Source organism: Schistocerca gregaria, chromosome 1 (genome assembly GCF_023897955.1).
Source record: "Schistocerca gregaria isolate iqSchGreg1 chromosome 1, iqSchGreg1.2, whole genome shotgun sequence".
Classification (NCBI taxonomy): Eukaryota; Metazoa; Arthropoda; class Insecta; order Orthoptera; family Acrididae; genus Schistocerca; species Schistocerca gregaria.
In genome coordinates, this window is record NC_064920.1 from 868,798,049 (window position 1) to 868,812,255 (window position 14,207).

The following is a 14,207-nucleotide window of genomic DNA, read 5'->3' on the forward strand; positions in this document are numbered from 1 at the left end:
CGACGGCTTTGAACGTTGTGTACAGTTCTGCCACTGGACACGAGAGTAATTACGGGACGACGACAGATTTTTTGCACGCATTCTATTTAGCGACGAAGCGTCATTCACCAACAGTGTTAAAGTGAACCAGAATAATATGCACTATTGGGCAACGGAAAACCCACGGTGGCTGTGACAAGTGGAACATCAGCGACCTTGGCGAGTTAATGTATGGTGTGGCATTATGGGAGGAAGGATAATTGGCCCCCAATTTTATCAATGGCAAACTAAATGGTGCAATGTATGCTCATTTCCTACATAATGCTACTACAAGATGGCAATGTACTTCCAACATGATGGATATCCGGCACATAGCTTGCGGGCGGTTGAAGTGTATCAAACAGGATATTTCATGACAGGTGGATTAGTCATCAAAGTACCATATCATGGCCACCAAGTTCACCGGGTCTGACGTCCCAGGATTTCTTTCTGTGGGGAAAGTTGAAGGATATTTGCTATTGTGATCCACCGACAATGCCTGACAACATGCGTCAGTGCATTGTCAATACATGTGCGAACATTACAGATGGCGAACTACTCGCTGTTGAGAGGAATGTCATTACACGTATTGCCAAATGCATTGAGTTTGACAGACATCATTTTGAGCATTTATTGCATTAATGTGGTATTTACAGGTACTCATGCTGTAACAGACTGTGAACTCAGAAATGATAATTTCACAAAGGTACATGTACCACATTGGAATAACCTACGTTCTGTATTTTAATTTAAAAAATCTACCTGTTACCAACTGTTCGTCTAAAATTGTAAGTCATATGTTTGTAACTATTACAGCGCCATCTATCACAAAGCGAAAAATGTGGTCCAACTAAAACATTCATATTTCTTTCCGTACTACACAAATATATAATAAAAAATGGGGGTTCCTATTAAAAAATCGCAGTTGATATCCATTTGCCCTCTGGCAGCGGCATCTAGCGGGCCAACCATAGCCCCACCTGGTTTCCCCCTTCAAGCTAGACATATTTCGTTCTTTGTAGTTGTTTCATTTGACGCTTATTTCGTGAGATATTTGCCCCGGTCACGATCAATGGACCGCCCTGTATATCAATGCCCGTCAGCAGCTGAAGGTATTAAAATTAATTTCTAATTTTGTTCTAGACGGCTGCAGGTCATTAATGGTGTCTATTCTTTCAGACATGACCGACAGAACAGACATCATATACATATAAGTGTATAGTTCTGGCAATACCGACCATGACCTTCTTCTTCTTCTGTGCGGATGCACACATATTCCCCGAACTCTTACGAGACTTGGTAAGAATGTCTTCCACGAGTAACGAGTGTGTTGTTGGGGTGGGACACTACAAATGTAGTGTTGGACATATAAGCTCAGAATGTGGGTCTCGCGGGAGGCGTGTGCGCAACAGTCCCTGCAGCCGCACTATCCTCTGTGCCCTCAGTGGCTCAGATGGATACAGCGTCTGTCATGTAAGCAGGAGATCCCGGGTTCGAGTCCCAGTCAGGACGCACATTTTCACCTGTTCCCGTTGATATATAATAACGCCTATTAACGCCCGTCAGCAGCTGAAGTTATTAAAATTAATTTCTAATTTTGTAATAAGGAAAAGGTTTCAAAGTTACTTCTCTACGTTTTTCTTTTGTTAGTGGAAAACCATGGCCTCTAGTGAAAACGTATCCCGATATAATATTTAATTACATTAAATTTCCTACATAAAAGGTCCTATTCATTTTTTCTAGCATTAATAGTTTGGGTGTAGAGAGCTGGAGAAGAGAACATGAAAATCTCACACAACGCGCATGGGCTATAGTTCATGTTGTCTTCTAAACCTGTTGGTGGCTTTTTGCCAACTTAATAGACCACAAGTGTCTTGTATAAAATCTTCGTCTCTACTTCCTCTACACAGCTATGCTACGTTCTACACAAAATCATTTACACCCTATATATACTTCACGTTGTCTCCGAGTTCCTAGGCGTAGTGGAGACTTTATGGAAGAATAGATAGTTTTAAAATAAAATGTGGTTTTCTCATCATAATCGCCTGACACAATTAGTAAACATTAAGTTTTTATGTTGCATTATTAACGTTAATGCAGCAATAATAATAATTAAGTTAGCAGTAATAACGTTTTTGGTTTGAAAGCTCCTTCTGAACAAATGTTTTTGAGATGATAAGTAAATGCGATTTTATGGCAATATATGTCTTTTCAACAGAGCCAAAATGACCCACAACCCACCCCTTCTTTTTTTTTCTTCTTTTTCTCCAAAGAAACCAAACTAGCTGGTAATTGAAATTGGAAACAACCAAACTTAAAAATAATTGGAGCCTTCCAAAATATAATGTTTTGTATACGAAAGATTATTCAAAGATTTCCACCATACCTCATCTTTTTGTTCACAAGGTCCTATGCTGCCTTTACTATTTCATCTCTCAAAGCTATTCATTCATCTTCTATTGTATTTCTTTCCCCACTTCAGTCCAATGTTGCCTAATGCTCCTTAAACTATCAAAAACTTTTGGTTCTTACAATTAATCATGGTCTCATCTCCTTAAATGTCCCTTTTTTGCCATTTTTTCGGTTTGTCTGCAGTTCATAACCAATAATTAATTTCAGAAATTTTTCATTAACGTTAAGATAGAAATTTTCCTTGCCCTCATTGTTGATAAATCAGCAAGAGTGTGTATAGTTAGTTAGTTTTGTTACAGTGCCAATAATAATTAAATGAGACCAATGTAGTCCAGAAAGATGTTCAAGTATTATGTATCACAAATGTTCAAATAATTATTTTATTGTAAATATTTATTTTCAGTAGGAGGATGACTATTCCTAAAACAACTGCATTTGTATATGTAACATAACTTCATTGTCATTCCAAAATTGAAGAAGTATCTTAGTGAATGTATGATAGAATAATAAGGAATAATGGAATAACTATTGATGTGCATTCTGGTATTGAAAATTTTGAGAAGTGGAGCAGTGGTAATCAGAGGAACAAAATGATTGATGAAGTCTGGGTTTGATGAATAGCAGACACTTGTTGGTTTTTGAAAATATCAGAAAGGAAAAGAGAGAGATTTTAAAAAATGCAAATACTCATAATACTAATTTTGACTCTGGTCCTGCTCATCTCTCATCTTTCAGTGGTCAGCTGAGAACTTCCTCTTTTCAGTGTTGCACTAAGACTAAGTTATGGTATGGATAGTGTACATCACCCCTAATTCTGGAGTTGAGACGGCATAAGAAGATCCCCACCAACTCACAGAGCTGTTGCCCACTTTCAATTGCACAGCACTAACAGCTGCAGGCGACAACAGTAGCCATCTACAGACCCAAGAGAACACTGAGACGTTTACAAAATCACATCGCATCCCTCTAAGTGTCCCATGAATAAATTGTCATAGGTTGTTGCCACGCACATGCCACTGCTGTACCATGGATTTATTTGTAGGTGATTCCTTCAAACGAGAAGGAATTATGGGAAGACATATAGTTGTTGATAGTAACCAGGATGGACACTGTATGTTTGGAGTCAGTCAGGCACTGGGGAAGTTAGTGTTCAATAGCAGCAGGACCAAGAGCATTAGGGACATTAGTGAAGAGGGAGGTGGCATTAAGGGTGATGAGCAGGTCACCATGTGGTAATGGCACAAGTGGCATTTGTATCACGTGACTCTCCGTATAAATAGGTATGCGCAAACGCTATGAACTCAGTCTCCAACTCGCCTTGAAGATGGCTGGGAGGTTTCTAGCCGAAATATCGCAAGAAGAATTGTTGCTGTCCTGAGTGCACACCCGAAAGATGATGGAACATTATGTCTGTCGGGAAAGCCTTGAAGATGGCTGGGAGGTTTCTAGCCGAAATATCGCAAGAAGAATTGTCGCTGTCCTGAGTGCACACCCGAAAGATGATGGAACATTATGTCTGTCGGGAAAACTTCAAGAATCACAGTGATATTCATGATTATAATACCAGAGGAAAGAAAGACTTACACAATCCTCTACCTCTGGCACAGAAAGGGGTAAAATACACTGCTGTAGAAGTCTTCGATAAATTACCAGATGAAATAAAATGTCTGATAAACAGCAGTAACAGTTTTAAAAATAAATTGGAATCATATCTCCTTGACAACTCCATCTATACTATAAATGGATTTTTTAATAGGAATAAATAAATCTATAGGTATAATATATCCACTTTGTGCCACTTACAGGCACGGGGAAAGTAGGCTGTGTAGGAGCAGCAGCTGATACACCTACCATTGTTCCTGTCATAACTCACAGTGAGCATCTAAAATGTGGCTGTACAAAACATGTGAGACTTAGTGCCTCCTGTAGATGTGTATGTTGTAGTTGAGCATTTGTCTAATTTTGAGGTCAATTCAATTCCGACTACAAATAAATTCAGGCAAACTGCAGTATGAACATGCTAGATGTTCATAAAAAGCCAAAGTACACAGTATACTTTCCAATGGTTGGCTGCACAATGGAATTTCTGCCTGTTGAATCCCTTCTTCCTGCCCACACTCTAGTTCCCAGCCAAGCTGGGTCACTGCTCGCCCTCCAATTTTCTGTAGTGCTGTGCTTGATCAACAGTGAAACATGGATGGCAATATGTTCTAAAGTGCAGATCGGATATATAAATCACAACTAATACATAAATGAAAGGTCACATTCACTATTCAGTCCAATTATCAACCTGTTGCTCATCCTGTGATCTAGTGACACCTGTCTGTACTATCTCCACCACGGGTCTTTATTTTGAAATTTATTCTCACAACAACAATTACAGTCAATTTAATACAATTTATTTGATTTCTTAGGCATTTGATTCTAGATTAATTTTCCTTTTCATTTCATCTATATGTCATCATCTTCTTTAAAGCTGACTAAAAGCTGGTAAAACCATTTCCTCTGGTAGTCTAAAGTGTACACTGACTGAATCTCTCATTTGAACAAACTTGGTAAGTCAATTTCTCATAAACAAATAAAATATTGACTTGAGTTCAGAATGAAGTAATAGTTTTTGAAGGACAAGATTTATTCCAATCTTGTTCAAATACAATGAAAGTTTGTTAAGTTGATAGAATTTAACGTTATTTCCTCCTGTGTTTCACAAAATAGTCCATTTTTATATTGTAATCACTATTTCATAGTTTATGCACCCTTGCACTAGCACCCCAAGTCAAATGTCACAAGATTGTTCGAGCGAGGTTGATACTGTATCAAGTGCTTCAGCATACCAGGAAACCTTGAGCCTATTCGAATCCAAGTATTGTTTGTTCAAAATAAATTTGTATGAAATGAACAGCCAAAGCTACATCAGTAAATGTAAGACAACTCATCCATTACTCTATTAGATAATGTAAAAATACTGACCTCAGCAGCAATAATTTAACCTGCAAATATAAGACAACTTCGTATTTTTCTAATGATAAAATGGGAAAAAGACCTCATCTTATAATCACGTAAATGTGGTATTTAAATGAAGCGTTTCCAGGGAAATGGATTGATCATGCAGTTCCAATGTTCTGGCCTTCATGTTTCCTGGCACTTAATCCATTACATTTTTATTTGTGAGCATGCTTAAAGGAACTAGTTTATGGTACTCCACTCACAGAAGCAGACGGCCTAATAGCTACTGTGCATTCCATTACATTTTTATTTGTGAGCATGCTTAAAGGAACTAGTTTATGGTACTCCACTCACAGAAGCAGACGGCCTAATAGCTACTGTGCATGCTGCCTCAGAAATGGTGGATGCAGATGTGTCACATAGGGTCCAGTAAAGGGTGATTCAGCAAGTGGTGAAGTGTTTGCAAATACAATGTGGTCACTTTGAACATCACCTCTAAGGTGATCGTTGGCCGTACACGTACATACTGGCTGTGTGAAGATAAGGCTGGATGTCAAACATACAGAATGGATTTATTGTGATAGCATAATGTGCGGTCTACTGTTGCCTATGTTTTGTGTTTTTTGTACTTCAATGGATACAGATGACGTTACTATAACCACTATTACTTTTTGTTGGGTTTATTTCTGTCATGAATGAAACAAACTGATAGTTTACATCTGTAAGAAGCTCATGTTATGCCTTGATGTTTGAATAAAGGTAACAATAATGGAAAGAAATACACAAGTTACCATACTGTGTTGTTGTGAATTTGATACAATGTGATGTTTTAACTGGAAAAAGAAAAAAAAGAAGAAGAAGTTCATCACGAGCACAACTCAAACACTGAAGAGTTTGGATATCCATTCCACATGGCATTGCTTAGCTTCACTGAGTTGATGGGATAGCTCTGGCATAGCATGCTACCTGTTCTTGGGAAAGCTGCACACTTTTACAGCATCATCAATATTATTTTTGAAACTGAATTTCTATTAAACCTATCGATGGGACTTGGTTTTTCTAGATACATTTTTGTCTTGAATTGGGATGAAGAATCTACTGCCAACTGCCAAATGCGGAATTTCTTCTTCATCCTGTATATACACTGACGGGCCAAAACATTATGACCACTTGCTTCTTCACATGTCAGCGTCCTTCGTATGTTTCTGAAGGTATGTGATACCAGATTATTATGCAAAGGCCACACAATTTCTATAAATTACAGACCAGCTGTTTTTGGGTACAGATCTGGTTCCCGATATCTTCCAGATGTTTTCCATCCAATTCAGATCAGACAAATTTGGTGACTAAGCAATTAATATGAGTTTATTATCATACTCCTCAAATCACTTTGCACAACTCTCGCCTTGGCAGTTATCCCATTGGAAGATGCCATCACCTTCAGAAAAGTCATCAAGAAAGAAGGGATACAAGTGATTCTCAATAACATTCATGTATTCAACAGCTGTCATGGTTCTTTCAATCACTACCACTGACCCAAGGTGAATGTGTCCCATGGCACAATAACTCCCACACTGAGCTGTATGCATGGTGCAGTGCATGTTTTGAGCAGCCGTTATCTGAACAACATATCCGAACATGATCATCGACCTGGTGTAACAAAAAAAAGTGATTTATCTGACCATGTGGCATGTTTCCACTGATTCCTCACCCAGTCTCAATGATCCAGTGCCCACTGCACCCGCAACCAGCAGTGCCAATGGGTCAACATTAGAATACATGGGTGTTGTGTGTTCAATATATATCTATGTTGTCTTCTATGGAGCCCCTTTGTTCAATAATTGCCTCAGGAATGAGAACTGGAAATAAGTAAGATCATCTCCAATGATTTCAATGAATGTTCATCAAAAGGTCTATTCATGTGTCTTTTAAGTGGTTTTGTCTCACATTCACAAAAAAAGATTATGTAATCCCTCAATCAATCATCACAACTGAATGAACAGGACATTTTTCTTCTCTTAGGCTGTTATTTACTTATTCTTACTACTGCTTTGGCCTTTGAAGTCACTGTCTAGTGAATATTTGTACAGACACAAATACTTACATTACCAATATGAAATAAGAGTACAATGATGTGAAGGTAAATTAGCGTAAGCAATAGTTACCTTTAAATTTGCCAAATGTCTAAATTGGTAGCATTTTCACAACCTGTGTCTCAGTTCATATTGGTTTACAAACTGGTCTATGTATCCTGGCATTTATTTTGTACATATAAGGCAGGAAATATACACATACTTAATTTTGAACAAAGAATAAAATGTTGATGGAAGAAAGTTTGGGTGCCTAATAACAGCAGTGCATAAGTACGTATAAGCACAGAGAAGAACTCATAAAATAAGATAAAATCATTAAAATATGTTACAAAATGGGGAGTTCAAAAATTTCAGTTTCACTTACTATGTAGGTAATATGAATAATTTTATCCGTCAGTGCAGAAATTACTTACAGCTCATCTCATCTGTTAGCGAGGGGATTACAAATGGAATCACCATTTTTTTCTCTTGATTAGCCGCAAGCAAAATTCTAGTAAAGCTATAGACAAATCTTGTGTTTTTCATTTTTGTTTGTTTGTCTATAATTTGATCTGGCTGATTTTTAAAATGACTAAAAATTTTGGACACTACCAAAATATCCATTTTCTTTCCTTTCTTTGTCTGCTGGGGAATTTTCAATGCTACACTTCATTTGAGGTTCAATTAGGTCTCTTGCTCGAGTCTTCATGAAGCTCAATCTCGACATTACCTCTGCCTTTGGATAAGCTAGATGTACCACATAACAATTTACACCGCAAGCGACACCCACTAATGTGCCATCTTCCTGTCTGGCGACTTGACGTATAAGCTGCACATATTTGATCGAGACAGTCCACACCACCTTTTGTTGTGTTATAAAACGGGATGATCTCAGGTTTTCTTGATTCAGGACCATTGTTTACTGAATGCTGCATAGAAGAGATCAGTATTGCAGCTTTTGACTTATTGGGCACAAAGGAAACCAGAGTCATGTCTTGTGTAAAACCGTAAACTTTCAGGCCATACTATGCCAGTTTGTTTGGCTTGTACATTCTAAACCCACACCTTCCACGAAAAGGAACAAGCATTTCATCGACACACACTGTTGCATCTACAGAGTAGCAAAAACACAAAAAGATTTGTGAAATTGCTGCTGATTTGTCTATTTTCTTTCTTTCCACCGATCATCTGGATTGTCAAATCGTAATGCAGACAATAAAAACAGGAATCTTTCTTTGCTAACAGTGCATCTGAAAACATCTCTGCCTGTTCCATCAGTTGCAAACAAGCTGTAAACAGACTCGTTCCCCGACTTGAAAATGGCTGAATACACTAATAGACCAATTTGAGCCTTCAATTCAATGACATCAAATACCTTGTAGATAGGATAAGCGATCGTTAGCATACTGTGCTGTAAGCTTAGATATTTTCAGATTTGCCCGTCGAATGATTTCGTCTAGAATGTCTGGTGGAAAGAACAGTTTCCATACCTCCAAAACAGCACGTTTTTCTCCAAGACTTTTCGCCATCTGTCGCAGTCCAGGAAGCTGCAAGACGATGTTGTGTTGCCTTGTTCTTATGTTAACTAGTGGCTGATTTTTTCTCCATAGAAAACATCTATTCTTACCGAAGAAGTAAGCTCCATCTTCATCAGCTGTCACATCTTCATCACTTTCAGTTACCTGCCCTGAAATTGTGTTGTGATCACTTAACATCTCAAAATCGGGGTCATTATTGCTGTCATCAAAGTCTTCATCCAAAGATTCAATGGGGAGATCTTGAACATCCACATCTGCCTCACATAAAACACGTTGCATAGAAGGCCCAGCTTTCCCCACCATGGAGAAACAGTAGCATGCAACAAAAACACGGCACACAAACACTATGGTACGTCCGTGAGACCTCTCAAGGCTAATAATCATGGACCAAAGAGCAGCAACAATGCTGGCACCTGTAACTTGACATCCTATAGGAAGGTAAACAGAAGAGTCCATTTGGCTTTGCTGGGGTGTGAGAAATATATCGACACAAAAATTTGCAGCGGTGTGAGAGACGGTCTATAGTAGTTAAGAGTTAAAGATTCCTGATTTATATAACGGTTCTCTACTCTGTGTGTCATGTCTTATCATGTTTTTAATATTGTTTTCTGGGTGAAACCATTTTTTAATTCTGGCTATTTTGTTTAGAATATTGCCATAATAGGGGCAACTGCAAAATTATTATTTTGTTTAGTCATTTCTCTTCCTGGAGTAAGATCTTCAGTGGCTGACTTCTGTGCAACTTCTAATTTTTGCTTAAACATCTCTTTAATCATTTTTGGATAAAGATCATTTGCTTTGGCAAGGTTTCGAAGGATTGTTATTAGTTTTACCTTCATCCAGCTGAAAACTTATCATTCTCCATAACATTGTGTAGAAGTATGCTTATTTTGTGAATTGCTGTATTGCATGATCTGTTACCAATTAATGCATGTGTAGTTTTTGATTTCCAATAAATTCTGAATTTGTGCATTGAATACTTTTTCTTTATTGTTATACCTAAAAGTTAATACAGTTATTTACTTCTACATCATTGGTAAATTTGATCATATCGAGCATACTATTTAATTGTATATACATGTCAGCAATTCCATATTCTGCACCATTCAACAGAACAAATGTGTCACTGACATAGCATTTATAGTTAATTACATTTTCAGCTCTCTGTTTAAATGTCTCAGAAAATTTTCAAACTCCAAATTCAATAACACCTTTTAATAATTTTATGTTATTTTATTTTATTAGTTCCCCTCCCTCTCTCTACAATGAGATTATTAGACAACTGCAACTTTATTCTTTTGTCAAAATTATACCTGTGCATATTCCCCACCCTATATGCACAAACTTACAAATCACCTAGTAATAGTTTGTAAACCAATACAAATTGAGACACAGATAGTGAAAATGCTACTAATTTAAGCATTTGGTAAATTTAAAGGTAACTGTATTTTCCACTAATCTACCTTCACAACAGATCTTATTTCATACCGGTAATGTAAGTATGCTTTTCTGTGCAGATACTAGGCTATGGCTTCATAGGCTGAAACTGATACTGAAAATAAATAACAGCCTAAGTTTAAAAAAAGTACCATATTGAATAAAAATATTTCCTTATATTCTTACCTTTCACATCCAGTCTCACTGGCTGGTCAGTTAATAATTCAAATACCTCTTCATTATATATTTCCACAAAGGAAACAGATATGGTCAGCGTATCATCAGAGATGCAACAGCTTTCAAATAATCTTTTAGCTGTTCTTGATATAAGACCAGAGTTTAAAGTGTCACCAAAGGCCTGTAAAAATTGTAAAACTCAATTTAATTTGTTATATGGGACACAGTATGAACATTCACAAAATTAGCTATACTTAATGTATTGTACAAAGTTAAGGGTGAGTATAGGCTTCTGTGGCTGTTGTAATCGTCAGTGAAAATACACCATGCTGATGGTGAAATGGTGGTATGGAGAACAATATCATGACATAGCCACAAACACAGAAAAGTTTTACTGAACACACATACTTACACTAATGATTAGGAATTGACAAAGCTGAAATATAGCAAGCTATAACTTTTCACCTATTCAGTACACCTCTTAATTAGCAGTAATTGATTTTATTTCTTGTTTTTGACATGTACATTCCATACATTTTTGAAAATATTTCCACATTTGCCCATACATATTTGGTTTTCATGAAGCTTTTTGGGTTGTTTGGAGATTATTTACTTGCACAAATACAAAGCTTTCTTCCAATCCCTGACCATGTAAGTAGTCTACACATTAAGAAATAGTAATGATGCAGACAAAATACATGACTTAAAACACATTTAGTAATGGAAATTTGAAAATGCCATGGCATAATAGTGAAAGATTTACCTCTTCTTTCTCTCTTTTTCTTGTCAAAGTGAACTTTTTACTTAGTTCACTTTTATGTCAGTTCTCTGGAAATAGCAGCAATGTTACTGCCCATGTTAAAACTCAATTGTGTCTGTATACCGCACACCTGATAATGATGTTGAAGTATTTGCACAGGCCTTACATAAACTGATATTACACCTTGATGATGTTGTTGTTGTTGTTGTTGTTGTTGTTGTTGCTGTTGTTGTCTTCAGTCCTGAGACTGGTTTTATGCAGCTCTCCATGCTACTCTATCCTGTGCAAGCTTCTTCATCTCCCAGTACTTACTGCAACCTACATCCTTCTGAATCTGTTTACTGTCTTCGTCTCTTAGTCTCCCTCTACGATTTTTACCCTCCACACTAACCTCCAATACAAAACTGGTGATCCCTTGATGCCTCACAACATGTCCTACCAACCAATCCCTTCTTCTAGTCAAGTTCTGCCACAAACTTCTATTCTCCCCAAACCTATTCAGTACTTCCTCATTAGTTATGTGATCTACCCATCTAATCTTCAGCATTCTTCTGTAGCACATTTCGAAAGCTTCTATTCTCTTCTTGTCTAAACTATTTATCGCCCGTGTTTCACTTCCATATATGTCTACATTCCATACAAATACTTTCAGAACCGACGTCCAGACACTTAAATCTATATTCGGTGTTAACAAATTTCTCCTCTTCAGAAACGCTATCTTTGGAATTGCCAGTATTCATTTTATATCCTCTCTTCTTCGACCATCATCAGTTATTTTGCTCCTCAAATAGCAAAACTCCTTTACTACTTTAAGTGTCACATTTCCTAATCTAATTCTTTCAGCATCACCCGACTTAATTCGACTACATTCCATTATCCTCGTTTTGCCTTTGGTGATGTTCATCTTATATCCTCCTTTCAAGACACTGTCCATTCCGTTCAACTGCTCTTCCAAGTCCTTTGCTGTCTCTGACAGAATTACAATGTGATCAGAAAACCTCAAAGTTTTTATTTGTTCTTCATGGATTTTAATACCTCCTCCGAATTTTTCTTTTGTTTCCTTCATTGCTTGCTCAAAATAGAGATTGAACAACATCGGGGAGAGGCTACAACCCTGTCTCACTCCCTTCCCAACCACTGCTTCCCTTTGATGTCCCTCGAATCTTATAACTGCCATCTGGTTTCTGTACAAATTGTAAATAGCTTTTCGCTCCCTGTATTTTACCCCTGACACCTTCTGAATTTGAAAGAGAGTATTCCAGTCAACATTGTCAAAAGCTTTCTCTAAGTCTACAAATGCTAGAAACGTAGGTTTGTCTTTCCTTAATCTAGCTTCTAAAATAAGTCGTAGGATCAGTATTGCCTCACGCGTTCCAATATTTCTACAGAATCCAAACTGATCTTCCCCGAGGTCAGCTTCTACTAGTTTTTCCATTCTTCTGTAAAGAATTCGCGTTAGTATTTCGCAGCTGTGACTTATTACACTGATAGTTTGATAATTTTCACATCTGTGAACACCTGCTTTCTTTGGGATTGGAATTATTATATTCTTCTTGAAGTCTGAGGGTATTTCACCTGTCTCATACATCTTACTCACCAGATGGTAGAGTTTTGCCAGGACTGGCTCTCCCAAGGCCGTCAGTAGTTCTAATGGAATGTTGTCTACTCCTGGGGCTTTGTTTCGACTCAGGTCACCTCGATAAGTGGCCTAAATATAGGATTTTAATTTTTGGTGACATAAACATTGATATTAGGCAGAACGCACCTAAACAACTTAATCTTCTGAATATGCTAAGATCACATGACCTACACTGCATTGATGAAAACCCAACAAGACAGTCTGCCTGGCTTGATAATGTATTCACAAATGTTGAGACAAATCGGTATGAACTAGTGCTATTCAATACTAATTTTTTATCAGATCATAAAGGTATTTGGATGAAATTGCTAACAAAAGAGCCAGCATATGTCCCCAATAAAATTAAGTACGAGTGCTATCCACAAAGTACATTAAGTTTTGGAATTAAAAATAAATAAAGTATTGGAAATTTTTTTTAATTATACACAGATGAAAGCCACACTTAAATACTACTTTTCTACATAGTTGCCATTTAAATTAAGGCACTTATCGTAGCGATGGACGAGCTTGAAAATTCCTTCGTCGTAAAATTCGTCCGCCTGTGCCTTCAACCACGTAATGACTGTCTTTTGGTACAGAAAAGGTGTGATTTTTGTGGATTTCCTGGAAAGAGGCACTACAATAAACTCTCAAAGGTATTGCCAAACTCTGCACAACCTCAGAAGAGCAATACAAAACAAGCGCAGGGGAAAGTTGGGCTCAAAGATCTTGCTGATTCACGACAACGCCCGGGCCCACTCAGCAAATGCCATTCGTGAAGTTCTCGAATCTTTTAAGTGGGAGTTGTTTCCTCATCCACCGTAAAGTACCGACCTGGCACCGAGCGACTTCCACTTATTCCCACCAGTGGAGAAGTGGTTGGCTATGCAGAGTTTTGACGACGACACACAGCTTCAAGAAGAGGTAACGACGTGGTTGAAGGCGCAGGCAGCCAAATTTTACTGCGAAGGAATTTCAAAGTGGCTTAATTTAAATGGCAACTATGTAGAAAAGTAGTATTTAAGTGTGGCTTTCATCTGTATATAATAAAAAAATTCCAATACTTATTTATTTTTAATTCCAAAACGTAATGTACTTTTTGGATAGCCCCTGTACATTAGGGTTTTGAATGAAGAGAACATTGATAACTACAGAACACAAATAAAGATGATAAAATGGAATTACATTCTGCTGAAAAGTAATCATATTGAAAAAGTGTTTACATTATT

At 37.4% G+C, this 14,207-nt stretch overlaps 1 protein-coding gene across 10 annotated transcripts in view; it reads right to left on the reverse strand.

Annotated features, from left to right (window-relative positions):
- Positions 1-14,207, reverse strand: part of LOC126273149 (kinesin-like protein KIF22) — a 277,787-nt gene that overhangs the window by 206,241 nt on the left and 57,339 nt on the right. For all 10 annotated transcript variants that reach the window (XM_049976670.1, XM_049976690.1, XM_049976635.1 and 7 more), the window contains one exon: positions 10,610-10,781. In XM_049976670.1, the coding sequence (XP_049832627.1) occupies positions 10,610-10,781 (172 nt within the window). The remainder of the gene's footprint in view (positions 1-10,609; positions 10,782-14,207) is intronic.